The sequence below is a fragment of the Dipodomys merriami genome, unplaced genomic scaffold (assembly GCF_024711535.1).
Source record: "Dipodomys merriami isolate MVZ:Mamm:240054 unplaced genomic scaffold, mDipMer1.0.p SCAF_116, whole genome shotgun sequence".
Lineage (NCBI taxonomy): Eukaryota > Metazoa > Chordata > Mammalia > Rodentia > Heteromyidae > Dipodomys > Dipodomys merriami.
Genome location: NW_027202449.1, coordinates 966,327 through 992,755, shown reverse-complemented (window position 1 = coordinate 992,755; position 26,429 = coordinate 966,327). Strand labels below are relative to the sequence as shown.

At 57.5% G+C, this 26,429-nt stretch overlaps 2 protein-coding genes across 4 annotated transcripts in view; one reads left to right on the top strand and one right to left on the bottom strand.

Moving 5' to 3' along the window:
- Positions 1-26,429, top strand: part of LOC138822812 (uncharacterized) — a 302,929-nt gene that overhangs the window by 144,524 nt on the left and 131,976 nt on the right. The gene's annotated exons all lie outside the window — the stretch shown is intronic.
- Positions 13,967-24,611, bottom strand: LOC138822846 (uncharacterized). Of its 3 annotated transcripts, none has more exons than XM_070015797.1 (9): positions 24,532-24,611; positions 24,239-24,378; positions 22,271-22,334; positions 20,491-20,542; positions 19,852-19,992; positions 16,754-16,900; positions 16,154-16,190; positions 14,825-15,035; positions 13,967-14,186 (listed from the first exon to the last, which is right to left on the bottom strand). In XM_070015797.1, the coding sequence occupies exons 2-9, from the start codon at positions 24,261-24,263 to the stop codon at positions 14,168-14,170; spliced, it is 696 nt and encodes a 231-aa protein (XP_069871898.1). In that variant the 5' UTR covers positions 24,264-24,378; positions 24,532-24,611; the 3' UTR covers positions 13,967-14,167. The 3 variants fall into 3 exon arrangements, with proteins under 3 accessions (XP_069871898.1, XP_069871899.1, XP_069871900.1); XM_070015798.1 differs by having other exon boundaries at positions 24,239-24,345; XM_070015799.1 differs by lacking the exons at positions 22,271-22,334; positions 24,239-24,378; positions 24,532-24,611 and adding an exon at positions 21,727-21,985.

Genomic DNA, 26,429 nt, shown 5'->3' with positions numbered 1-26,429 from the left:
AGAGTGGAGTGTGAAAATCAAAATGTTGTTCTGCAGGGCAGAGCGGCTCCCAGCCCCCAGCCTGGCCCCAGCCCCGTGAGCGGGCTGCCAGCGGCAGGGATGGTCCTCTCCACCTCACCTCCAGACAGCCCGGGGGCGTCCACGGCAGGACCCCCAGGTGGCGCCCGGGGCCAGGAAGCCGCTGTGTGTGCAGTGCTCTCCCCGCCACCAGCCCCGCCCCTGCCACGCACACCAGACCTGCCCACCTCTGTTCCCCGTCTCCACCAGCGTACGCGCGGGGTGTGTTCTCCTGGAAGCCGGGGCCACGTGCATGGGATTGCATCTGTGTGAGATGCGCCAGTCGGGGAAACCCAAGAGACACAAGCCAGGTATCAGAGTGTGTGTGTGCATCTGTGTGAGTGTGTGTGTGTGCATGTGTGTGAGTGTGTGTGTGTGTGTTGTGTTCAGAGTGAAAGAGCTAGACTCAAAGAGCCCCTCAGAATGGCAGCCACAGTTTGCCCAGTTGCATTCTGAGTGAAGTGATGGGGATCCTGAGCCCCGGAGACCCAGAGCTCCCGGCACTCAGTGACAAGGGCAGCCACGGCCTCTGGACCTGCTCAGGCCGCCTCCACTCACAGCTCTGGCGATTCCCACTGGACTCAGGCACGCCTCGGCCTGCTGCCTGGGGGCTGAGGCCTGGGCCGAACCTTTCTCCCACAGAGCAGGGGACCACCCCCAAGAGTCCAGAGAAGAGGCAACAGACAGGCTTGAGGCAGAGGGAAAATGAGTCAGTGGTAGGCCCAGAGAGATGCCTCAGCCTGGATGATTTTCCCCTCCTCCTTTAAGTCTTCTGCGTTGGGGGAGGTGGCCACAGAGGGACCTCCCTCCATCTGGGCCTCCAGCCCCCGTGCCGTCTACCTTCAGACTGCGCCTCTGGCCAGCCCACAGCCGGCCCGGGCCTGCCGCCTGCCTGCCTTCCCCCGGGCTCTCCCCACGGGGCTCACACCCTCTTCCATGACCCATGACCCCAGGTCCCACACAGCCCACAACCCCTTCGCCTCCAGCAGGTCCGGGGTCCTAGAGGGCACAGGGCAGGCACTCGATTGATGCTGGACCGGTGCTGACAAGAAGGCTCTATTCTTCCGCAGGACCCCTCCGTGAGCAGGTTCAGAGCAGCTCCCGGGTGAACCCCTCCCAGACAAACCTCACCACCTCAGAGTTCCTTCAGGTGAGGAAACATCCTGGGATTTGCTGGGGCGTGGAGCAGGGCGGGGTCAGTGTGCAGCTGCGCCCACCACTCAGGAGAACAGGACTGGGCTGCAAGCCCCCGTCCTACCAGTGTCTGGGCAGAACTAAACAGATTTCTCTTCCAACCCACAACATACCTTGGAGCCTGGATGGAACCGGAAACTCCCTGCACGCACTGGCTCTCCAGAGCTTGCGTGCATGCCTTCCTTGCTATTTTCTTGACGTTTTCTCCTTGCAGATGTCCAGTCTGAATGTCCACTATTCCCACTTGATGTTCAGCAGCCCTTGGGGATAAAGCTGGCTTCCCACAGCCTTCACCTCGGACCATCGCGTGGGGGACAGCGCCACCTCCTGGCCAGCAGCCGGGAGCCACAGCGTCCTCCAGTGGACTGTCTTCTCGACCCCGGCTCTACCTTTCCTGGATTCTCATCAGGACAGGAAGCCAACAGCAGGCTGGAGGGCTACGGGAGAGGCGTGGGGGTCTCCCCGGGGTCTGCCTAGCTGCGCAGCGCTCCCACGGCTCAGGGGCCTCAGAGCCCAAGGGCAGCCTCCATCGTGGCCAACAAACCAGAGGACGCTGTGCCAGGCACTGCTGGGAGACAGCCAGCCCGGGGGAAGGGTGGAAGGGGAAAGCGTCAGGAGAAGACAGCACAGCCGAAGAAGGTGGAGACCGCGCACAGAGTGGAATGCTATTCTGCCACGGGGAGAATGAGGAGCTGATATACATCCACACGCAGAGGTCCTCGGAGTGGCCGGGGCCAGACATGGAGTACCAGAGCGCATTTCGATAAAGTGTCCAGAGCAGGGGCTGGGAAGGTGGCTCAGTGGTAGAGCGCTTGCCTTGCATTCATGAGGCCCTGGGTTCAATTCCTCAGCACCACATAAGTAGACAAAGCTGGAAGTGGTGCTGTGGCTCAAGTGGTAGAGCACTAGCCTTGAGCTGAAGAGCTGAGGGACAGCGCCCAGGCCCAGAGTTCAGGCCCCACGACCAAAAAAAAAAAAAAAAAATGTCCAGAGCAGGCAGAGCCGGGGACGGCGACGGCAAGCCGAGGCTGGGGCTGGGCAGGCCGGCCGGCTTCCTTCCGCAGGTTCCAAACTGATGCATGGTCCCCATCCACTTCAGCAGGTGAATCTGTGGTGTGCACAGCAAGTCCTGCATGGGAATTCTGGGCCCCACTGGGCTGCTGGACCTGGGAGGAGCTGTGTCCCTCTGGGGGGTGTCAGCCTGCAGAAGCGCTCCCAGCCCAGCCTCCTGCTTGATGACACTAACAGCAGGAGGGCGAGCACAGTGGAGCAACACTGAGGAGGGGGAGCCCGTAGGACACGCGGGACAAAACGCCGAATCCGGGGCATCAGCAACCAAAGGCCCAGCTGCGGAAGGCAGCCCCAGGGCGGCCCTGCTGGACGGTGCTGTGGGCCTCTTCAAGACAGCCAGAGGGCCTGAGGGCTGAGGAAGGGGCCGCAGACGGGACCGGAGCCGAAGCCCAAGTGGTACAGTGCTAGGCTCGATGCTCCGTGCTGGTCTTGTGTAATGCCTGCAAAGCATCAAGTGCTGAAACATAAATCAATACAGTAAATAAATAACCATCCATGTAAATCTGCCTCCAGGAAGAAACCTCTCTCATAAAAGGAAGCACCCTCGTATTAAGTTCAGAACAATAAAATCTCAGACCGTTTATTGATATTACAGACTTCTGTCACAGCATACTAGAGGAGGGCTCTTTGGAGGGAAAGAGTGGGAGGAACAGGAGACCAGAAAGAGATTTGGCTCTATACAGAGAAAGGACTTTCAAAAGCGTTCAAATGAAGGCAAAGTACAAGAGACCTCGTCAGTCACAGTACGGACTGCCCAGGGCGGAAGTGGGCGCGCAGCGCCACAGACTCGCACATGTGAGGCTGACAGGAAAGGCCAGGCAGAGGAGGCCCGGAGGGCCACCGTGGCGCTGGACCAAGTGACCGGCACACTATTTGAAAGCAGACGGTGACCTGTTGAAGACAGACTGTAAATCCCCAGGACAGACAAGGTGTGGCCAGCACAAATATAATGACAAAGTCTTGTGGTGTTTACAACAAGCAGATGTGTAATATCTGAGAAAAACAGCAGGTGACAGAGCCAGACACATCTGTAAAGCAACAACAGCTGCTCCAGAGGGTGAGAATGGGGACAGGTGAGGTCCCACATGGAGAGCCGGCCCAGGGTGCCAGCGGGAAAACCCTGGGCGGATGAACGCGTGCACGGCTCAGCATCACACCTCCACCCATTAGAAGGCTCGGTCGGCATCTCATCCCAAGGGAGGACCCAGAGAAACCGAAGGCTGATGAGGAAGTCGGTTACCTGCCAACTATCTTTCTGTGTTTCTCTCTGGGCCTGTGAAGCAACCCATACTCAGTTTCCATACTCAGTCCTGCTCCTAAGGCTGGTGAGTGAGGCAGATGGCGTTTAGTCAGGAAAAACAAACCTGCCAAGAGAGGACAGTGAGGGAGGCCACAGGTACACGCGCTGGACGCAATGCGCGTCTCCCCCGTCCGCCTCGGACGCTCACCCCGCAATGTGGAATGCACATCTCCCCCATCTGCCTCGGACGCTCACCCCGCAATGCGGATTTGCAGTTGTGTGCCCTTGAGAAGCCCCGAAGAAGCCTGGCTGACCCAAAGACACACCACACACCACACACCACACACCACACACCGACCGTGAGCAGCCAAGCCAGCCTTCAGTCTGCCTTGACACATGACTATCGCCACAAACCTTACTGACTTCATGCCCAAATCCAAGGCCAGCGGCAGCCAGGAGGGGTAACGGGGCACCATGGTGTCGATGGGGAGCTGAGCCACTACATCCAGCTGGGAGCTCGTGCTGAGATGACGGGGTGCACGCTTTCATTACAGAGACACGAGTGAAGTCCCAACACCCAACGGGAGCCATCTGCAGCGACAGGGCTCCTGCCTGCATCCTCGGGAGGCCCAGGGCGACCCCTGGAGCTGCCAGGGCGGGCGAGAGACAGACCCCCTGCGGGGCTCCAGGGAGCCCTCTGCCCCCAGCATCCTCACTTGGCCACGGCTGAGACTGAGCTGCCGCCACCCGTGGCAGGACAGGAAGACTGTTCCTGATCGCGCATGCGTGCCCGTGCCCACGGCTCCTCCCCGGCTGCAGGTCAACACCGCAGGCATTAGCACCTCCCTGGGACAGGAAAATCCATCTCAGCACATTAGCAGCCGGGCCCACAGGCCTTTCAGAAACTCCGCGGAGGGCAAGGCCGGAGAGTCAGCCTGGCAAGCCGTGTCCGGTGGTCTTAAATTTTATTTAAAAAGGAAGACTGGGATTTCCACGCCGGACCCAGTCGTAACCAGCTTCTCTCTCACCTGGGAGAACAGAAGCAGAGGCGAGTCTTGGGAAGCCCAGGAGGGGGAAGGGAAGTAACCGTTTTCTCTGGAAAATACACAATAAAGCCATGCTTCTTTTTTTCATCTTTTCACTGTGTTCAGAGGTCGGAAATTCTAGGCTTTGGCTTCTCCCCGAAGGAGCCTTTGCACCCTGGTCCTGCTGGACACCCGAGAGGCACAGGCAGTACGGGAGGCGGGTCTTTTCCGGGGAGCTCAGCACACCGATGTGGCCGCCATGTGGAATGACGGCTCAGAACAACCTGCATGTGTGAGCTACAGGCAAGCCGAGCCTGGCACGGGCAAAGCCTGCCCACTCCAGCGATACCACGTGTGTCCTCTTCCTTAACTAAGCTCAGGGGTAAATGATGAGACGGGGAGGTGGATAGATACCAGGATACCCGAATGGATAGATGGATAGGTTGGTGGGTGAATGGGTGAGGTGTAGGCGGGTAAGCATGTGAATAAGTAGATGAGCACATATTTGCATGGGTGGTGGATGGTGGACGGACGGGCAGAGGGACAGGTGTACTGTGGCATCTGGATGGGGGACAGATGAGCAGGAGGGTAGGGGTAGACTGATGATCAGGTTTTCAAAGCCTGCAGGCTTTGGGTCTCGCTGTGAAATGCTCTTCCACTGCTGGGCCAAAACAGCATCTCTTTTCTCTTTCTTGCAGGTGACACGAAACATTTCGCCTGGGCCCACACAGTTCTAGCACCTCGGGGTTGGGAGCCGGGAACCTCCCCCAAACACATGCATCATAAAGTGCCCCAGAGATTAATGTCACCACCACTCTGCGCCCATGCGTGAGGCATAAAACAAACACTAGACAAGGAGAGCTCGTTACCCGAGATCCTTAAACGATTCAGGATTCTGCAGCTACGCCTGAAGCCAATTAAGAGGCTCACACTGGGTGTGAGCGGCCCACGCGGACAGGCACGGCCCCAAGCACAGAGCCGGCACCCATCAAACGCATCAACGGGGTCAGATTCGCGGCTCTGCCGGGACCCCAACTCTAGGCCACCTGTGACAGAATCACCAGGCCCCAAGTAACACAGCGGGCAACGGGCCCTGGTAATGCTGACCACCCTTCAGTTCTTGATTTTATTTAGCAATACCTCCTAGGCGCCTGCCTGCCAGGCACTTTGTAAACACTGTATGATTCTTCATTCATGTCATGACCACAGCCGCCCATGAGCCAGGAACTGCTGTTATTCCAGCTTACAGGTGAGAGCAGAGGCACAGAGAGGGAGCGTGCAACAGCCTAAACAAAGCTGAGGCAGGCCTGTGCACAGAGCGCAGGCCCGAGACAACCTGGGCAGAGCAAGCGCTGCGCTGCCGAGGATTCTCTACATGGCCGGCACTCACCTGCCCACTAACCCAGCCCTTCCCCACCGCGTAGAGACAGGGGTGTGTGTGTGTGTGTGTGTGTGTGTGTGTGTGTGTGTGTGTGTGTGTGTGTGTGTGTGTGTGTGTGTGTGTGTGTGTGTGTGTGTGTGTGTGTGTGTGTGTGTGTGTGTGTAAGAGAGAGAGAGCACATGTGAAAACTGAGGACACAGACACTTAGAAAACTTGATCAGAATTTGGATTTGGGGCTTTAGCCCATGCAGCCGCTCAGCATGCGGGCCTCCCCTGGGGCAGGTCCAGTCACCGCCCCGCAGAGCAGCCGTGACAGCAGAGCACAGGCCCTCGAAGTGTAGCCTGTGTCCTATGTTAAAATATTTCACACAAATTGAAGAATGTTACAAAGATTTCACCTGAGCCGGGCGCTGGTGGCTCAAGCCTGTCATCCCAGCTACTCAGGAGGCTGAGATCTGAGGATCACAGTTCAAAGCCAGCCCGGGCAGGAAAGGCCATGAGACTCTTATCTCCAATAAACCACCACAAAACCAGAAGTGGCACTGTGGCTCAAGTGGTAGAGTACCCGCCTTTAGCTAACGAGCTGAGGGACAGCGCCCAGGCCCACAGTTCAAGCCCCACAACCGACAAAATAAAAATAAAAATTCACCTGTTGCTCACTCAGCATGAATGTGGCTCCCACGGCGTTCCCAGAAGACACCAAGGATACAGTCAAAGACAAGTACCAGGGAGGGTCTCCTCCCCCCCCAGCCCCCCCCCTCCCAGCACACCCTTGCCCATCGTTGGCCTGAACGCAGGGCCTCAGAGGTCTGGAGAACCTTGGAGCTCTGGGTGGCTCGCAGCAGGGTAGAGAGGAGGGCTCGCCCTCCCCCGGGAAGGGGGCTGGGAGCTCTCTGCGCCGCATGACCTCCCGGAGCCCCACAGGGTGCTAGCCTCTGATGCCCCCTCCAGGGAGGGGGTGTCGACACCAGGCCAGGTGGCTGGCAGGCCTGGCCGTGAGGCATCTGAGGTGGGGACCCTGCCCCGGCCCAGCATCAGAGTCACGAGGGCATGGACCCTGGATCTCCGAAGATAGCTCTTTCCGTGTGATGTGCGCTCTGCGACCTCTGCTGGCGAGTAACATCTGATTAGGCGCTCGGCTCCTCCCAGAGACCAGGCCGCTCCACCCACACCTGCTCCCCAAACGGCCAATTGGTAACTTGGATTTGCTGTCCCCCTCAGACACAGCCAGGCCAACAGCGCCACACAGATTCCCGGGCTGGGAAGCTGGCTCAGTGGTAGAGCGCTTGCCTTGCATGCCTGAGGCCCTGAGTTCGATTCCTCAGCACCACATAAGCAAAAAGAAAAAAAAGCAGGAAGTGGCGCTGTGGCTCAAGTGGTAGAGCGCTAGCCTTGAGCTGCAGAGCTGAGGGACAGCACCCAGGCCCAGAGTTCAGGCCCCACGACCGGACCCCCCCCCAAAGAAGTAACAGATTCCCCTCCAGCCCACCTTCCCGTGCAGCCAATGGCCCCTCCTGCATTCCCGCCCCCCACCCCAGCCCCTCCACCTGCAAATCCCCAAGGCTGGCCAAGTCCCGGGGCAACCACCTACACCCCTGTGTGCCTTCCATCTCAGCCACCAGAGGGAGCTCGCGGGAGGCCAGGCCAGGCTGGCTGCCTATGGACCAGGCCTCACCAGGGCCCATGAAGGTCTGCCCCCAGCCCTGACCAATACTTCACCCACCCTCCTGGCGCCTGTGCCCCCTGCCTGCTCCATCCCCCACCTGCCCCTCCCTCCCTTCCACTCCCCTCCTCGGCCTGTCAGCAGCACAATGAACGTCTGGATGTCTGCTTTCGTAGTCTCTCAGCTTCTTCGGATCCGGGCCTGCAGGGAAGGAGGCAGAGGGCGGCACCCTCACGTTGGCACCTCTCAGTCCCATCCCACCGGCCGATGTCAGGCCTGGTCCTGACTCTCCATCCGTAAGAGCGAATGACGTCCACACACGCACCCTGGGGGTGTGTCACACAACTGTGAGCCGAGCATTCTCACCTCTCTCTCTCTCACACACACACACACACACACACCCGGCACATGTGAGGTTTTTTAATTAGGCCTTCGCACTTAGTAGGTAGGCACCCTAACAGGACTGCGCCCCTTTTTGCTTCAGTTATTTTTCAGATAGGGTCTTCTGGTTTTGCCCTGGGCAAACACACACACACACACACACACACACACACACACACACACACACACACACACACACACACGGGAGAACACTGAAGCTGTGGAGGAGGTTCATGGGCAGCTGGCCCCCAGGACGCAGCGCCACCACCACCCCAGGGCCCTATGGCCAGTGACAGTTTGCAGACAGTTTGCCAGACACTTGGGTGCGAGAAGGAGGGGAAATCAATGGGCCCAGGCATCCACTTTGAAGAGGCCTGGGGCAGAGGGCACTCAGGAATGTAATGTGTCGTTGCCATGGGTCAAATCTTTGCCCACCTCTAATATGTCAGCCTGCTATGGCTGAGTCTAAAGGCGAGCAGGCTTCGGGAAGGCAGGAGGGGCATCGCTGTGGCCAGTGCCCTGAGGCTGAGCTGGGAAGGCACCATGCAGGACACGGGGTGTCTTAGAGTCCCTTTCCACGGTGACTCAGCCTGACCCTGGCAAGGGTCCCCACGGCCACAGCCCCCTCCCACAAAGCCCAGGCCGTGTCGGCAGCCCCCCTGGGCCCCCTGCGCTCCCCACTCTGGGCTGTGGGCTGGGATTGAGGCTGGAAGACACACTCTTGCTGGGCTGGAGCTGAAACAACTACCTTCTCCTGACTCCGGAGCACCACGTCGTCCCGGCTCAAGCGCAGCCCAGGGTTTGTCGTTTCAGTGAGAATGGTGCCCGCAAACAGGGCTGTCTCTCCCAGAAATGCTGAAAGGAGCCAGGTCGTTTCCAAGCCCTCCGGTGGGCCTTCCAGACCCCCAAGAGGACACCCGCCAGAGAGCAGAGCAGGCCGGGCATGGTGAGCGCCACCACCCAGCCACCCGGACAGGCCCAAGCCAGGCCTCGCCAGGCATCACCAGCCGACGGCAGAGCCACCAGACAGCCCGCTGACTCAGTGTGGTAAGCCCACCTTATCCCACGTGAGGGGCGTGAGTACCCAATCATGGAGGAGCAGTGAGCAGGCTGCTAGACACACAGCGGCCAAGGGCCAGGAGGCCTTGCACGTGGCAGGAGCCGACCGTGTGGCTTAGGGTGTGGCACAGCCACTCTGGGCTCAGCATCTCCATGTGTCCCCATCCAGAGCCAGGTATCAGAGCTCTTTGAAGGGGGACAGGGTGAGAGCGGCCAGAGGAACCCCCAAGGAGGGGGGCTGGGCTGGGAAGACTGCCAGTGCTCCGGCCCTGCCTCGGCAGCCTGGGCCCCCAATTGGGGTTTCTGCGTCCCAGCCCTGGCATGAGGCCCCTGGGTACAATCTCAGGTCGCCCTTGGTCAGGACGGGAAGAGAGGCGGCCGGGGAGGCCACCCACAGGCCTACAGCACTGTCACCACGCTGTTTCCTCAGAGACGGACACCCACACCACCCGCCACACAAGGGCCCAGCTCCTGGGCACCCCGCACCCCAGTGAGCCAGCTCCAGAGACAACAGTGTGCACAGAGCTGGAGCAGCCGCTCAGTCTCCTCTGTGTACAGGCCTACATGGAGCAGCAGGCTCCAAGGCCAGACTTCATGGTTGGGGCCAGTAGGTGGACACAGGTGACAGAGGTCAGGGCGCCCAAGGCCAGGAGGAACACGGGATTCCTGGCTTGGATGCCCCAGGCATGACTGGAGCCGGGGTGCTCCACGCGTGCCCTGAAGCAGGACCAGGAGAGAACTACTGGAACAGGGGTCCCACGCAGACCCATTAGATGGGACAGAACGCAGTCCTGCCACGTACCGGCTGGGTATCCTGAAACAAGTTTCTCAATGCTCAGTCAGCAGAACCCTGGGACCCAGAAATGCCTACTTCCGGACCTCTGAAATCCAGGGGAAGACAGTTATTAGGCAAGGAGTGAATGAAGAAAACAGCCAACTGGGGTATGGCGAGTGGCAGATACCCGCCGGCATCCTGAGGCCCTGGTTTGATCCTTAACAGGAAAAAAGAAGAAGAAAGGTTGGGAAGGAAGAGGAAGAGTGGGGTGAGGGAAGAAGAGAACATTGTCCAGTTCCCTGACCAAAAGAAGAAACTCTGCTGCTTCAAGCAGCGTGAGGGCGCAGCCTTTTCTGTCTGAGCGATGGCTCTCTGCTTCCCGTTTTTCCAAAGCCTGGACACTGTCTCCTTGCTGTGGCCGAATGTCAAGCAGTAGCATCTGGAGCCCTGTGCATGAGCCTGACCGGAGGCCAAGGCCGCCACTGAGAGACCCTCCACCAGCTCCCGCTTCCCTGGGAAACTCCTCCTTGTGTTGGCCGGGAGCCCCCTGTTGCCTTCCGCTATAAGCTACCATTGACCTCCGCTCTCCTGTCTAGCGCCCGGCAAAGGCTCACAGCTGCTGTACACAGCCAATCTGGGGGCCTGAGCAGCCTCGGGTCTCACAGCGCCCGGCCAGCCAATCCCCACACCCCAGGTGCCTCAGCCAGCACCTGAGGAGGCCCAAGTGCAGGTTTGTTCCGCAGGAAAGCCCAGCCGGGCTCAAGGTCAGGGAGCGCTGGGCTCCCTCTGTGATGGGCTTTTTCTTTTTTTTTTTTTTTTTGTCGGTCATGGGGCTTGAACTCTGGGCCTGGGCGCTGTCCCTCAGCTCTTCAGCTCAAGGCGAGCTACAGCACCACTTCCGGTTTTCTGGTGGTTTATTGGAGAGTCTCACGGTCTCTCCTGCCTGGGCTGGCTTTGAACCGCGATCCTCAGATCTCAGCCTCCTGAGTAGCTAGGATTACAGGCGTGAGCCACCAGCGCCCGGCTGTGATGGGCTTCTTCTTAAAAAGCATGGGTGGGATTCTCTTGCCAGATTCCTCATAGTTGAAGGGTGGTTGCTGAATGATGGAAGAGCTCACCTGCTCCTACCACTCTAGATAGGTGAACATTAAAAACCACGGTGCGGGCTGGGAAGGTAGCTCAGCGGTAGAGTGCCTGCCTCGCATGCATGAGGCCCTGGGTTCAATTCCTCAGCACCACATAAGCAGAAAAAGCCTGAAGTAGTGGTGTGACTCAAGTGGTAGAGCACTAGCCTTGAGCTGAAGAGCTGAGGGAAAGTGGCAGACCCATAGTTCAAGCCCCATGACCAACCAAAAAACAAAAACAAACAAACAAAAAACCCACTGTGGCAGGGCACTGGTGGCTCACCCCTGTAATCCTAGCTACTCAGGAGGCTGAGACCTGAGGATTGAAGTTCAAAGCCAGCTGGGCAGGAAAATCCTTGAGACTCTCATCTCAAATTAACCATCAAAAAGCCAGAGGTAGAGCTGTGGCTCGAGTGATAGAACACCAGCCTTGAGTGAAAAAGCTAAGGGACAGCCTTAAGTTCAAGCTCCAGGATTGATACCAAATAATAAAATGTTTAAAAGCCCCCGTGAAAGCAGTATGGAGGAATGCAAAATACAGACAAGGGAGACTCTGGGGCCTGATGCCGCCATTTACATCCCTGAGTCAAGCCATTCTGGAAGCCATCCTATCCCTAGACTCTTCAGATACACAAGCTATAAATTCCCTCTTGGTTCAAACCAGACTTAAAAGACCTTTCCTGTTCCTGGCAGCGAAGAGCGCCAATCTGCGAAAAGTGCACTGGTACCGGACACACGCTCTCAATGTTCCCCTCACAGGTGTGGTCTGACACACATGAGCCACGGGAGCCCCGCCTCCAGCCCCACTTCCCAAAAGGCTCCAGAACTCACTTGGATCATCTAGGGAGAGTACAGCCTGCCATCCAGAGAGACCCCCTGGAGCTGCCGACCGGCTGGGCCCGTCACAGCCTCCAGGATCACTAAGCCCGGCCCTCCCCCCATCACGTGACCTTACCACTTCCTGCAGTACAGGTAGGCTGACAAATGTGGTATCCTCCTTGTTCAATGTGACCTGCATCCTATTGCTCCTGCTGGGTGAGGAAATGGTGCCTTAAAGATACTCTCAGCAAATCCAGGTTGATGAGTAAGTACCTCACCTCCAAAGGGGAGGGGCCAGTGGCCCCAAAGAACAAAGGACAGGCTTGTCCAGAGGGCTCTGGCTACACACAGGTGGCTCCAGAGATGCCATTTTTATTACATGACCAGCTGACAGCTGCTGAATGTAGCAGACACACTGCTTTGGGCGGGGCCTGGTGACAGAGGTGGGACTCCATAAGCAGGAATGACTGACAGGTCCTTAAGAAACTACCTTCAGGGGCTGGGAGTGTGGCTCAGAGGTAAGGTGCTTGCCTAGCACGCATGAAGCCCTGGGTTCCATTCCTAGTACCACATTCACAGAGAAAGCTGGAAGTGGCACTGTGGCTCAAGTGGTAGAATGCTAGCCTTGAGCAAAGGAAACTCAGGGACAGTGCCCAGTTCCTGAGTTCAAGCCCCTGGACTGAGGAAAAAAGAAAAAAATAACTAGCTCCAGCTATGTCCTGGGCAGCCAGGTCTGGATCCACCCCTAGGGCTGTCTTACCTGGGAAAATGAAAAGATCCCAACTTACTACTCTCCACTACAGTTGGGACCTCATTCAAAGGAAAGAGCCCGTAAAGCAAAGCAGCACATAAATTTGCTTTTTAAGTTAAGATGGGTGCTAGAACAGTCTTGGAAGGCTTGGCGATGGCCAGTTCAAGTCCTAGGCTCAGAGGACTGGAACTGTAGCATGAAGAAGTCCGCACATGGCTTACACACATGTGCCACTGAATGAATGCCTGTTTCTGACCGTGCAAGGCTATTATTGTGCTGGGGTGTGGCTCAGTGGCGGAGTCTCTTGCCTAGCATGTGCAAGGCCTCCATTCCATCCTCAGTACCGCCTTAAAAAAAAAAGCCAGTTCCTTTGCTTTAGGGCTGAAAGTATATGAAATATTACAAGAGACTGCAGAGGTGCCACACTGTGGCTGACAGGGCAGTCACAGCGGGAAAGACGATGCGCTAATGCGGAGCTGAACTTGTGGGTGGCACGCCTCTCCAGCTGGGGGGCAGGCGGGCGGGGAGAAGGTAGAGCCACCCAGCATACAATGGCAGCTCTGCTCGATATGGCATCCGCCAGGAGGGCCGGGCGGGCGGGCTGGGAGAAGCAGGCATCCTGGGGTTGTCCTGCTTCCTGGGACGTGCCAGGCCCAAGCCTTGGTAGTCAGCGAACAGCGGAGACAGAGGAGACACACGCTGAGGGCCGGCCATGGGACCCCCACCCACGGACCACTTCTAGTGCCCCTCCTTTTCTGGGAGGGGACAGGGGCACCCAGTGCCTCTGCCTGCTGCCTTTGCACAAGTCCAGCCACATACACACCCAAGCCTGGTTGCTACAGGAATCCTCTGCACATTCTCTACCCAACTCCGGCTCTGGCCTGAGGCCTGGGGGTACTGGAATGAGCCTGAAGCAGCTGGGGGCTGGTTCTAAACCATGCAACCTGGGTTTGAATCCTGCCTGGGCTGCGCACGAGCTCTCTATAGCCTTGTGCAAATTGCTTAACCTCTCTGTGCCTCAGTTTCCCTCTAGACTCAAGCACTAAATTCTCTCCCAAACTGCATGGAGAGAAGGGGCAGCCCTGCCTTAAAGCACAGCCACACCTAGCTGATCCAGTACGAGGCTAGTGTGCCTTTCCGAGCTCGAGCTCTGCCAGGCCACAGCTATGGAGAGGGCTGTTGCCTTCACCCCACTACCGACAAGGTTCCAAAGGACATTAGGGTGGTACGTGCAAATCAGGCCCAGGAACTGTTCTAGAAAGCCACAAAGCCTTGGTCCAGGGCCATAGTCAGTCAGCTTGGGAGGAAGGTCAAAGTGTGGAAATATGCAGTGGTGGAGGAGAGCCTCTTCTTCCAGCTCTGGGAAGTCCCTCCTTCATAAAAGAAAAAATTAGTTTCAAAAGGTGGCCAATTTGGAGTTTCACAAATAATATTTATTAACTGCATTCATAACCAAATCTCATCTGAATTCACCCCACCCTGGCTACAAGCCGGAGTCACGTGATGGCATGGAGTGGACCTTGGGTGTGAATTGCATCTCGGGAAATGGCCGGCGCCACTGCTCCTCCTGATCTGGGGACCTTCCTGATGATCTTGGCGGTGACAACCTTTGCTGGAGATCCCAACGTCAAACCCAAAACAACTGGCTAGAAAGCAAAGAAAAAAGTGGCACTCGGACGGCCCCAGAGTGAGATGGGGACCCTGGGAGCACCCAAGGGCGGCGGGTCCCGCTGCAGCGGGGGCTGAGGAGGTCAGGGCAGCAGCAGAGCCAGTCTGGGCTGCATCAGTTCCAACAGGGGGACCCCTGAGCCACTCTGCCCCTGCGGACACTAGCTTCCTTCCAGCAGGGGAAGGCACCCTTGCTTGGCAGGCCTGGTGCAGGGGTAGACGGAACGGAGGCTGCGGGAGTTCTGCCCCAGAAGCAAGAGCTCCTCCGTTCCATTCCAGCCCGGCACCTGGCTCCCATGGGAAAGGCCCAAAACTGGCTCCCCCGCCCCCATGTCTGCCAGGCCCAAGACACACTGGGTTCGGCTGGAGGGACCTAACTGCACATTCCCCACAATGCAGCCAGACAGCTCTTCAACAGCTGGCCGTGGCACGCCTCTGCCCTGAGAGCCAGGCGCTAAAGCCAGCAAGCCTTCCTGCAGGCATTATGGGACACAACTCAGGTGAGTGAGGCATGCCAAGGCCTCTGGAGAGGGCTGGCATCCAGAAGCGGGCATCGCTACGCCTGATCTTCAGAGGCAACCTGCCCAAGTTGGAAGCAACAAGGCCGGGTGCTCACCGAATGGCCACCAGCGCCCTCAGGATGGCCTGCAGGAAGGTCAGGAAGCTGAGACTCAGGGGCGGGGGCGGGGCGGGCGGGCTGGCTGTCCTCCTCAGGGCCAGCGGCTTTTCCTGGTGAAGGGCCTGGAGATGCTGCCACTTGAGCAGGAGGCGCCTGTCTCCGCAGATCCGCCAGCGCTTGTGCAGAGAAGACTCCAGTAAACGGCGCTCTAGGAGCAGGAAGGGGTGTGAGGACAGGGCAGGACCCAGCCCGGGCTCTGGGAGCTGGGGCCTGTAGGGCTCTGGAACGCTGAGCCCATGGGGGGCCAAGACAGAGCGAGTATGGCCAGCTTGTCGCATTGTCCGGGGTGGCATGCCGGGCGTTCAGGAATCTACCCTTCAGAGCAGCACTCTGAGCAGTTTTAGAGGACATGAGGTCCCGCTGGAACTGACAGATGGATCCCCTGGCTTTGGTGGGGTTTGGTTTTTGAGAAGGGGGAGGGGTGGGCGAAGATCCAATGAAAACAATGGATAACTGGATCCACATGGCAAGACCCCTATCTGATGTAAACCAGCTTGGCTTTGCAAGCCTGTGACTGGGGCACCATGCGGGAATGCTCTGTTCCAGGGGAGCAGACAGACACAGCTCCACACTGACACCTGCATCTCCTCCTGTGTATGTGTGTGATGGTCTAGCCTGCCAACAAACCTCATTGGTCTAGCCTGAGAACCAACTTGAGTGGTCCAGCCTGCCAACACACCCAAATGGAGACGGCGGGCTTGAGACATACAGTGGGGTTTCAGTCCCAGACAACCGCAAGCCAGCACTTAGGTAGATCACAGTTGGTGGCTGGTCCCACAAGACTACCTGATAAAGAGCCTAACACAAAAGGGCTGGCCGTGGCTCAGGTGGAAGAGCACTGCTTAGCACCACGGCACAATAAAAATGAATTTTCAGGGCTGTGGCAGGGCTCAATGGTAAAACACATCCAATGCCTCCAAAAAATGTCTTTAAAACAGAAATCACACTGTCCAAGAAGAAATGTACTCACTACCTGACTTATGTAACTGTCACCCCACTGTATATCACTTTATAATAGAAATATTATAACAATAAACTTTTTAAAAACACAGAAGTCAGTTGACTTAAAGCCAAAGGAAATGCCTCATGCTTCAGTCACTCTGTGCTTGAAGCTAGGGGAAACACCTGTAAGCACTGGGAATCAGCGCCCCATTCTGCCTATCTCCTCACTTGAGTGGGCGTGGCTTCAAATGTAACTTACATCTATCTCCTAAGCTCGCTCCTGGGGCCCACCCCTCCCTGGGCGAGGGGTGGGGGTGCCATTACCTTTCATGCCTTTAAAACTCCACTGCCTCTTCACCACCTACAAGGCAAGAACGCCAGCTACTGTCACCAGGGGATCTGTCCACCAGAGGCCAGGTGATCTGCACTGGGCACCTCAGAAAAGGGGGAGGCCTGAGGTCTTCACGCTGACGACAGTTTGTTCCTTGGTGATGGCAAACCAGCAAGTAGAGTCAGGGGAGAGGAAGGAAGGGCAGGGGAGGGCCGGGCTGGCAGGTCCTGGCAGTGCTGCCCTGGACTATCACTTGGAAGGATGGCCAGACAGAACCAGAGCTACAGAACAGAAGATCTGAGAGATGGCTCCTCCTGCAACTTCTGCAGAAGCCTGGGCAGGAACAGAGAGAGTGGGGCAGGGAAAGGTAAGGGAGGAAGAGGAGGAGGCTTTGAGGAGGGGAAAAGGAGGAGGAGGAGGAGGAGGAGGAGGAAGGACCAGTGAGGAAGGAGACAGACAATCTGACCTTCCCAGAGAAAGGGGCCCACACCTTCCATGGCCTCCAACCTTGCCTGGCCACAGCGCCGGAGGCCCTGGCCTTGTGAGGGCCGTTACCAGTCAGCCCCTCCCTGTCCTGTAAGCCACCTCCTTACCTTATTCCGTGACCGCAGGCCCCGGGGCACCCAGTAGGGCATCACAGCCTGAACCCGAGGTGCGGGGAGGCGTCCCCCGAAGCTGTGGCATGGGCAGGGGCATGTCCTGACAGCTCTGGGGACACAGAGCTGTGCCATCTTTGGGATCTACCAGAGGAAGGGAAGAGAAGACGCAAAGGGAATGGGATCGGCCCACACCACCCCATCAGTCTGAGCCCAGGGCCTGCTGGGCCCCTCTGCCCTCCCGCAGACATGCCCAACCTCCCAGGGTGGAAGAGCACACCCACCCCATGGCAGCCCAGAGGTGGACCCCATCTGCAGGGACAGGAGAACTGGCTCTGTCCTCAGCCTCGGGCCTCCCTGCCTGAGGGCACAGCAGATGCAGACCCAGCAGTGCACTCCTGGGAGGCACTTGCATTTCAGTGCCAGTGCATTGAGACAACGGGGTGCTGAGCACCACTGGTAGGGACTCAACAGTAGGACAACCATCACCCTCGGTGGCTCTTTCGGGGCCATTTTTGCCGTGCCAGCAGCGCCAGTGAGCTACCGTCCACAGCAGCCACTGCGCCAGAGTGAGCACGGCACCCTCCTGCCCACAGCTGTTCATCATCCAGCACCGGCTGGTGGGAGAGAAAGAACAAACAGAAGAACATTCCAGAAAGGGGCACGGGACCAGGCCAGAAGGCCCGGCTGGGTGCGAGGGCAGGAGAGCAGCCTTGCCTGGCTGAGCCCCGAGGATGGGGCACCAAGGCAGCACCACTGAGGGCAGGCGGAGGGTGCCCACACGCAGCCGCTTCCTGCCCCACCCACGTCCCAAGGGATCAACGGGGACAGCTAAGCAAGATGCAGAAAGGACCAAACTTCTAAGCTGGACTTTATCAAAACTGGAAACTTCTCTCTTTGCAAGATTCTGGTAAAAGAACAGCAAGCCAAGCCAAATGTTTACAAGATGAACTTCTGAAACAGAACCTGTGTGCACAATACATGAAGAACTCTCAAAACGCTGAGACACAAAACCCAACTTTTGAAATGGGCAGAACACTCCATGCCAACAGTAAAGGCACATGGACACATCCTCCACACCACGGGGACGGCAGAAACGCAAACCAGAACCACGGGAGGGGCACGCCTGTTGCCAAGGCTGCAGAGGGGAACGCTGGCCGATGGTAGGAGGAGCGGCAGGAAGGAGGCAGACGCTTGCCAACTGCCGACAGGCCGGCAGGGAGGCACAACCATGCTGCAAACAGCTGGCGGGGCTTTGCATAAGCGTGCCACCACTGAGCAGAACGCAGCAACTCTACGCCGAGGCTCTACCCAGGACCAGGGAGGCGGCACAGGAAGAGCCCAGCACCGGACAGATGAAAGTGGAAACAGGCCAGGAAGGGGGCTCAGTGGGAGAGTGCTCGCCTAGCATGCACGAAGCCCTGGGTTTGATTCCTCAGTAACACATACACAGAAAAAGCCAGAAGTGGCACTGTGGCTCAAGTGGTAGAGCACTAGCCTTGAGCACAGAGAGGGACAATGCCCGGGTCCTGCCTGAGTTCAAGCCCCAGGACTGGCACCAAAAAAAAGTGGAAACAGTCTCCATTTACCAGATGAAGACATAAGCTGTGATCTATTAATATGATAAAATGCTACTCAAGGGCTAGGAAGGTGGCTCAGTGGTAGAGCGCTTGCCTTGCATGCATGAGTCCCTGGGTTCGATTCCTCAGCACCACATAAGCAAACAGAAGAAAGCCGGAAGTGGTGCTGTGGCTCAAGCGGTAGAGCGCTAGCTTTGAGCTGATGAGCTGAGGGACAGTGCCCAGGCCCAGAGTTCAGGCCCCACAACCAGAGCCCTCCCCCCGCAAAAAAAAAAAAAATGCTACTCAACAAGGAAAATGAACGACTAGCCGAGCAGGTAGCTTATGCGTCAATCCTAACTACTCAGGAGGCTGAGATCAGGAGGATCTGATCTCAGGGGCCTGCCCAGAAAAGAAGCTCTCAATATCCAATCTCAACCAATAAGAAGTGGGGCACGAGCCGGGCACCAGTGGCTCAAGCCTGTAATCCTAGGCTGAGATCTGAGGATCGCGGTTCAAAGCCAGCCCAGGCAGGAAAGTCTGTGAGACTCTTATCTCCAATAAACCACTAGAAAACTAGAAGTGGTGCTGTGGCTCAAGCGGTAGAGCGCTCGCCTTGAGCTAAAGAGCACAGGGACAGAGCCCAAGCCCAGAGTTCAAGCCCACGACCAACCAAAAGAAAAAAAAAAAAAGTGAGGCATGGCCACATGTGCCTACTATCCCAGCTCTGGTAGAAAGCATAGCCAGGAGGAACACAGTTCAGGCTGACTTGGACAAAAATAAAGCAAAAAGGGCTGAAGATGTAGCTCAGGTAGCAGAGTACCTGAGTTCCAACCCCAGTACTACTGGTAAAAAATAATAGTAAGTTAACTATGTTTGCACACATCAATGTGGACATATCTCAAAGTAACTATACAAACTGCAAGAAGCCAGACAAAGACACACAAGAAGTGTAGACAGAGCCAAAGCCACAGAAAGGGGCTGGGTGGTTGCCGGGGGTTATCAGGCAAGTCATACACCCCCCCCCAAGGACATTTATCAGGGCTGTGTGCTGTGTGTGTGTGCACATGTGCCGGTCATCTCACTTCTGTGCACTGGAGGTAAGTGTGGCAGGACTGAGTGTGCCACACACTTCACACATGTGCAGCTTGTCTTGTGTCCATCATGCCCTCACAAGCATGTTCTTTAAAAATCTGTTTAAGCCGGGTGCCGGTGGCTCATGCCTGTCATCCTAGCTACTCAGGAGGCTGAGATCTGAGGATCATGGTTCAAAGCCAGCCCAGGCAGGAAAGTCTATGAGACTCTTATCTTCAATAAACCACTCAGAAAACCAGAAGTGGCACTGTGGCTCAAGTGGTAAAGCCCTCACCTTGAGCTAAAGAGCTGAGGAATAGCGCCATGACCAACAATAAATAAATAAATAAATCAAACGGTCCCCAAAATGTTTTAAATCTCACTCATAAAACCCCTGGAGCTTGAGAGGTCCCAGGTCCCCTGACACCCAACCTCAACATCAAGCCTGGACAAGGCACCTACCTGCTTCCGGGGCCGCAGGGACGGTGGGACCCAGTAGGGCAGAGCTGCCTCGGCCCTGGGCACAGGTAGGTGGCCCCCAAATTTGATGTGGCACTCACAGCAGACGCACTCTTTGAGAATAGTCTGCATGCTGGGGCATAGCTAAGAAAGATCCAGAAGAGTCAAATCAGCCTGATGCAGTGTGTATACCAAGCCAGTACTTGGAACAGCAGTGCCCAGCTCCTTGTACAAGTCAGACAGGCACAGGCTCCATGGCCCTGGTCAGGCCGAGTCACTTAGAGGGGAGTCGCAGAGCCTGCACACCCGGTGTGGAGGGAGTCAGCCATTGCTGGCCACCTCACCATGCACGAGTCTCCAGACAATGGCAGAGTCCAGCCTACTCTAGAGGCACAAGGGTCCGTACCACAGTGCTCTGGGCCGGCCTTTGTCACACCCGGAGCAGGTCACTGGGGCCGTGCTGGTTCTCCTGGGTGTCTAGACTCAATGTGGGGTGGTGAGGACCCAAGGGGTGGGGCTCCGCGGTGGCCCTCTGACCACACACCTCCTTGTGGCAGACTCTCATAAGGTACAGCCTCTGGAGCCTCATCCGCCCCTCCAGCCACCCATGGGGTTGGGACAAGTGACTAAGGGCTTGCTTACCGAATGACCTGTGAGGCACACTTCTTTCCCAAAGGTCTGAAATGTGCTCTTCCTAGAAAACAACAGGGAGGCTTAGAATGTCCTGGGCTAAGGACAGGGGCTAGGTTAGGACTGGGGCTAGGTGAGGACCGGAGCCCACTTTACTGGAACTATCAGCACTGAAGCCTAGGGGCACAAGGGCCACTTTTGGAGCCCAGGAAAGGCAAGGAGGGGACAGAGCCCTGGAGCCACTCAGTGCCTGGTGCTCCCAGCCGCTGGCTGTTGTGGAATGCTGTACTCCACACCCACTGGGTTCAATGCACTCCAGGTTCAGTTCACACTTGATCTGGTGGAGATAGTCTACAGAGAACTTTCTAGGGCCTGTGGCTGCCACTTGCCACGGGTGGCTCACACCTGTAAACCCTACCTACTTTGGAAGCTATGATTAGAAGGGTAGTGGTTCAAGGGCAGCCTGAGCACATGGGACCTCCTCTCAACACACAGTGCTTTGCGCCTGTTATGCTAACTCTGACAGGAGCCCTAAAAGGTGGACTGAGGCCCAAGTGGGAGCCCAGACAGGAAGTGAAACCTTACCTCAAAAACTACCTGTGTTTAGGCTGGAGGCATGGCCTAGAGACAGAGTAACTGCTTAGCGTCTGTGAGGCTGAGTTCACTCTCAAGTAACACACACACACACACACACACACACAGGACTGCCAACCACCCACCTATCATGCTTTACTGGACACCGATAAGATTATGGAATATTAAAGAAAAATTCTGTCAAAATGGTACAGTAAGCCCTGATGGCTCCTATCTATAAACCTAGGCTGAGATCTGAGGATCATGGCTCGAAGGCCCCCTCAAGCAGACACATCTGAGACTGTTTATCTCCAATTAACACCACAAAGTCGGAAGTGGAGGTGCCAGCCTTGAGCCGCAAAGCTAACGGGCGGCTCCCAGGACCCAACTTCCAGCACAAGGAACAGTACTCGTAAGTATTACTGTTCAGTGGTGGCTTTGGCCGGCGGAGCTCAGCTCTCCCGGCGGAGGCTCTGGGGAGGCCGGGCGCGACCCCCCCTTCTGGCTAGGACCGGCTCGGGGGCCATCCCCGCACCCCGGCCGGGAAGGAGGTGGGTCGGAGCCCGTCAGGACTCGGCGCAGCCCTGGCTGGGTGCAGCGGGGCTGTCCGTGCGGTCCCGGGGGGCGAGGCCGGCGTCTGGCCTCGGCCGGGAGGCTCCGGGGCCGCGGCCGTACCTGGCTCTGTCCATGCCCGAGGGCCCACTCCGGACATCTCCGGGCGTGTGGCACGGTAGGCCCCTCACACGCGCGGCCCCGGCGGCGGCCGGAGCTACAGGCGCTCACGGCCAGCCAGGCCTCGAGCCACCCCAGCGGGCGCGGGGCCCGCCCGGCCTGTCAGGGCCCTCGCCCGTCACCATGCGCTCCGGTGAGAGTTCATGCTACCCCGGTGCCCGGGGCGGGGCAAACAGCAGCTCGGAGGCGGCAGGGCGACGGTAGGAACGAGCTCGGCCCTCGCGTGCATGGCGCCGGCCGCTTGAGCGCCACACGGGTCCGCTCCCGTCCCGGCGTGCACCTCGGCCTCCAACAGCTTCCCCCGCGCCCGCGCGCCTCGCTAATTGGCCCGCGCTCAGCCTATCAGGCGCGACCCTGTAGGGACGTGCGCAAGCCTGGTGGCTGATTGGCCCCTTGCGTGGAACGCCCGCCCACCGTCGGCCCTCTGCAGGCGGCCGAGCCCGCCTGGACCCCGAGACGACGCCACTCGCCACTTCCGGCCACTCACCATTTGCGGCGGCCGGGCCTGTGCGCCCCCGAGACGCCCCAGCCGGGGTCGCGGTCGCGGTGGCCTGCGAGGAGAGAGAAGGAGAGAGAGGTGGGGGCGGCCGCGGGGCGCGGGCCGGAGGCGCTGGTCCTGCGAGGCGCGCCCCTCGGGGCAGAAGGCCTGTCATTTGGGCCGTGTCACCCTCCCTGCGCGCCCCGGCCTTCCCGCCCGGCCCTCGCGTCGTGTAGTTCACATCAGCCTTGTCACTCAAGCCGCCAGCCCAGGCCAGCCCAGGGTTCTGCTTAAAGCCCTTCCTTCAGTGGGATCTAGCAGGGGGGCGGGGGAGGAAAGAGACAGAGCGGGCTCAGTTAGTTGTGTTCCTGTGTGCAGCATCAACTTTCCAGGGAAAGTGCATTTCTTGAAGAGCCTGGGGCTTCAAGGTCCACGCCGTGGTCATCAGGGAGACAGGCTGCTCCTGGAACCCTCTGGCTGCCCCCTGCCCCTCTTCCCAAACCACCTTCCTCTGCTGTGTGCACTTGCTAAAATAGAAATCCAATGCTTCAAGCCTCCGTTAATGTTGCTCAAGTTGTCTCAAACTCCCATTTGTATTTCTTGAGAAAAGTTCGATCTTCAGTCTTCAGAGATTTTCATGCTGACTAATTCTCCTGGCTAAAATCGGTAGTATTTGCCCAAACCACCTACAGCAAGCTCCGCCATGCACTACATTCCACATATGGGGTGGACAGGATGACCTCAGGCCCTGCTCAGACTCCGTGGCTCTACAACCACAGAGCAGGGCCTGGCCTCCAGCCACGACTACATATGCATGCTCTCCTGGCCAGTACCCTTCAGCTGTGACCCTGTGTCTGTGAGAGTATGGCTTCTCTGATCTTTCCATCTTTCACTGAGTCCCCAAAATGTCACTGTAACCCAGCAAGGCATAGGAGACATGCTCATGGGCTCCCAGAGCCTCCAGCTCTTATCACCTGGATGTCCTCTTGTTGCTACCCACTGCCCCCACCTCCCAAGAATGGCCACGATTAAAAGGACCAAGGATACCAGGCTGGCTGAGGATTGTGGCAGCTGAACTCCACTACACTGTTCACGCAGTTGATAGAATCCTATGGGCAAACTAGCACTATAAAGTCTAATGTTAACTTGCTGCCTGACCCAAGGCAAATGAGAACATAGGCCCAGCAGCGCAGCAGCAGAAGAGTAAATCCATCAGGACACAGGCTGGTGACCCAAAGAACCCTCCTCCCTGCCTCCAAAGGCTGGAGACAGCCAGGAAGAGAGATCTATCCTCTGGGAGAGTGCCGGCCTCAGTGCGGCCTCCTGCAGTGCTCAGAAAGGTACCGCACCCAGAGCAGGGGACCTGGGACACAGGCTGCCAGACCTGCCCCACCATGCACTCAGTGGGCGTGCTTCTCTCACTGGGATCCCACAATACATAATTCAGAAAAGAGCCAAAAATCCCTTGTTGCATTTTCAAGCTGGCTTACTATTCCAGAGTCACCTGGCCTGATCTAACCAACAAACAGCAAATCCAGACGTCAATTTTCGAAAGCTAAGAAAGTGATAGTCTCACCTTCTGGGCCTTTCATGCTGCGTCTTATAACACTTGGAGCCAAATTCCCCTCCCCTCCCAGCACTGATGTGGCAGGTTGGTCATGTGTCAAGCGCCCCTGAGGGCAGTGCTCCTTTTTTTTTTTTTTTGGTCGGTCATGGGGCTTGAACTCTGGGCCTGGGCACTGTCCCTCAGCTCTTCAGCTCGTGGCGAGCGCTCTACCACTTGAGCTACAGCGCCACTTCCGGTTTTCTAGGGTTTATTGGAGATAGGAGTCTCAGGGTCTTTCCTGCCCTGGCTGGCTTTGAACCGCAATTCCCAGATCTCAGCCTCCTGAGTAGCTAGGATTACAGGCGTGAGCCACCGGTTTACCCAGACTTTGGTGCCCTGTATTAAGTGATCACTCTGGTTTAGACCCTTACCCCTTCTTCCCGGAGTCACTGGCATTTCTTCCCTGCCAGCGGCAGCACGGTTCTCTCAGGGGCCTTAGAATGCCTGTGCCTGGACTTCCTTCACGTCGTCCTGCCGTCTGCCAGGGGACACGTGGTCATCATCATCCTTACTGTCATCAGAGGGACGAAAGGGCACAGCCAGCACGAAGAGGGCTACTTCGCAATGCCCCTGTCACCACCGCGCCCCCGCCCCATTGCCCTGAGGACTAGACGCTAGAGTGTCCTGTGAAAACCCTGGGAGAAGAGGCTACCCAGCTACCCACCGTGTCCCCCGTGTCCACAACACCCTGTGGGAGTTTGCCTTCCAATGGAACTGTGGAACACTGGGGACAGAGCAGCACCATGGCGATGAGATGCCGTCCTGCCCTCCCTGAGCCGGAGGCCACAGGAGGGGCTGTGCCAGGGAGCCTTAAGGAAGGACGGGCCATCTCTTCATGGCTTCTTTGCCACGTGGGCCCCCAGGTGGGAACAGCAGCAGCCCGAATTAACATCCATGGAGTCCCAGGAACTCGGGGCAGTAGAACTCCAGGGCTCAGCCAGACAGGTGGGACCTGAGGCAGTGTCCATCTCAGTGGCCCCAACAGCACATGGCAGGATCCGAGTCAGGTCGTCAGCCCTTCCATCCCCACTGCGTCCACCTGCTCCCCCGTGGCCAGTGTCTCACACAAGGGCTTCCAGGCGGAGAGCCCGGTTCCCAGTCCTCACAGCACCTGCCGCCCCCTGCCACCCTTCCCAGCCCTGAACTTGCTCAGCATTTCGTGCAACCATGACTAAGCCAGTGTACAGGGCACTGGTTAGTTTAGGCACACGTGAGTGAATTTACACTCGCACATCCTGTCCACATTCCTCAGTTCCTGCCATATTCCTTAGTCAAGCATGGCGCCTTGCACTTTCCTTGTGCCTGCCATTGCCTGGCTGAGCTTCTTTCCTAATGTCCCAGGCTGCCCATCACTTCAGGTCATAACCTTTCATGGAGGCATGGCTGAGCCCTCCAAGGGCCACAAATAGGTGCTATCAGGAGCAGAAACAGTTTTAGAGGTGAAGGTAGATGGTGGTGGTGAGGGGCGCCAGGTCCAAGTTTGCCTTCTGCAACCTCTGGAGTTTACCAGTAGGTACTGAGACTTGCCTGCTTCGGGCAGTGCCCAGACTTGGCCTGTTGGAATGCCTACCAGGTGAAAGATGTGGGGGACAGGGTCCACACTGATGATGTAGTGACTGTGGAGTCCCCTGCCAGGCCTGTGCTTCTGGCCAGCTGCTCCAGGTCCTCCTCCTGTCTCCCATGACCCCACACAGCCTGTGGACAGCCACTGCCTCAGGTGGGCGGCCAGTGGCACCCGTGTGGGACCCCCACCCAAGGCAGCAAAACAGTGCAGCCAGTGGGAAGCTGGCAGGCTCTTCTGTCACATGCACTCTGCAGGGTGACGTAGCAGGTCTGCCGTCCCTGGGGATGAAAACCTGTGTTCACACCAACATTTGTAGTGATTTCATTCTCCAAATGCAAAACCAGAAGTAATTTTCTGCCCACTAACGGGAGAGGATAGCCAGTATGTGTCCACACTTACCACCACCCAGCATGGGTAAACAGAATGCCAGAAGGATGGTTCCCCTGCAGGCAAATGGCCTTGGGTCACAGCACAGATCTTGCTCCTCTGAGGTGGAAGGGTTGTAGACAGCACTTAAAACAAGATCTGGAAGCCAGCCGGGGATACGTGGCAAGGCCGTCTCTAAAATGTATGTTTTTCATGGAGGTTTTTAAAGTAAGTGTCTTGAAAAGCTCCTTGGAGGGCTGGGAAAGTAGCTTAGTGGCCTAGCATGCACGAAGCCCTGGGTTCAATTCCTCAGCACCACACACAGAAAAAGCCAGAAGTGGCGCTGTGGCTCAAGTGGCAGAGTGCACAGAGGCTCAGGGACAGAGCCCCAGGCCCTGAGTTCAAGCCTGAGGACCAGCAAAAAAGAAAAAAAAAAAAAAGCCCCTCGGAGCTAGACACAGTGGCTTAAGGCTGTCCTCACTACTGGGAGGCAAAGATGGATTATGGCTCATGGCCAGCTGGGCGTGGAAGCTTGGAAGGCTGCAGTGGCAGACACCCGTCATCTCCAGAGATGGGAAGCATGAGGAGGCAGCAACCGCAAGAGCCTGCCTCAAAGCAACAAAAACGAGCAG

Bases quoted from the DNA above. Each gene is read 5' to 3' on its own strand.
- LOC138822846 (XM_070015797.1), bottom strand. From the start codon at position 24,263: ATGCCAGTGACTCCGGGAAGAAGGG. The intron at 20,543-22,270 runs GTGAGTGGCCGG...GTTGTTTTCTAG, and splicing joins AGGCCCGGCCGCCGCAAATG to GAAGAGCACATTTCAGACCT. The intron at 16,901-19,851 runs GTAGGTGCCTTG...TTCCTCTGGTAG, and splicing joins CCCTGCGGCCCCGGAAGCAG to ATCCCAAAGATGGCACAGCT.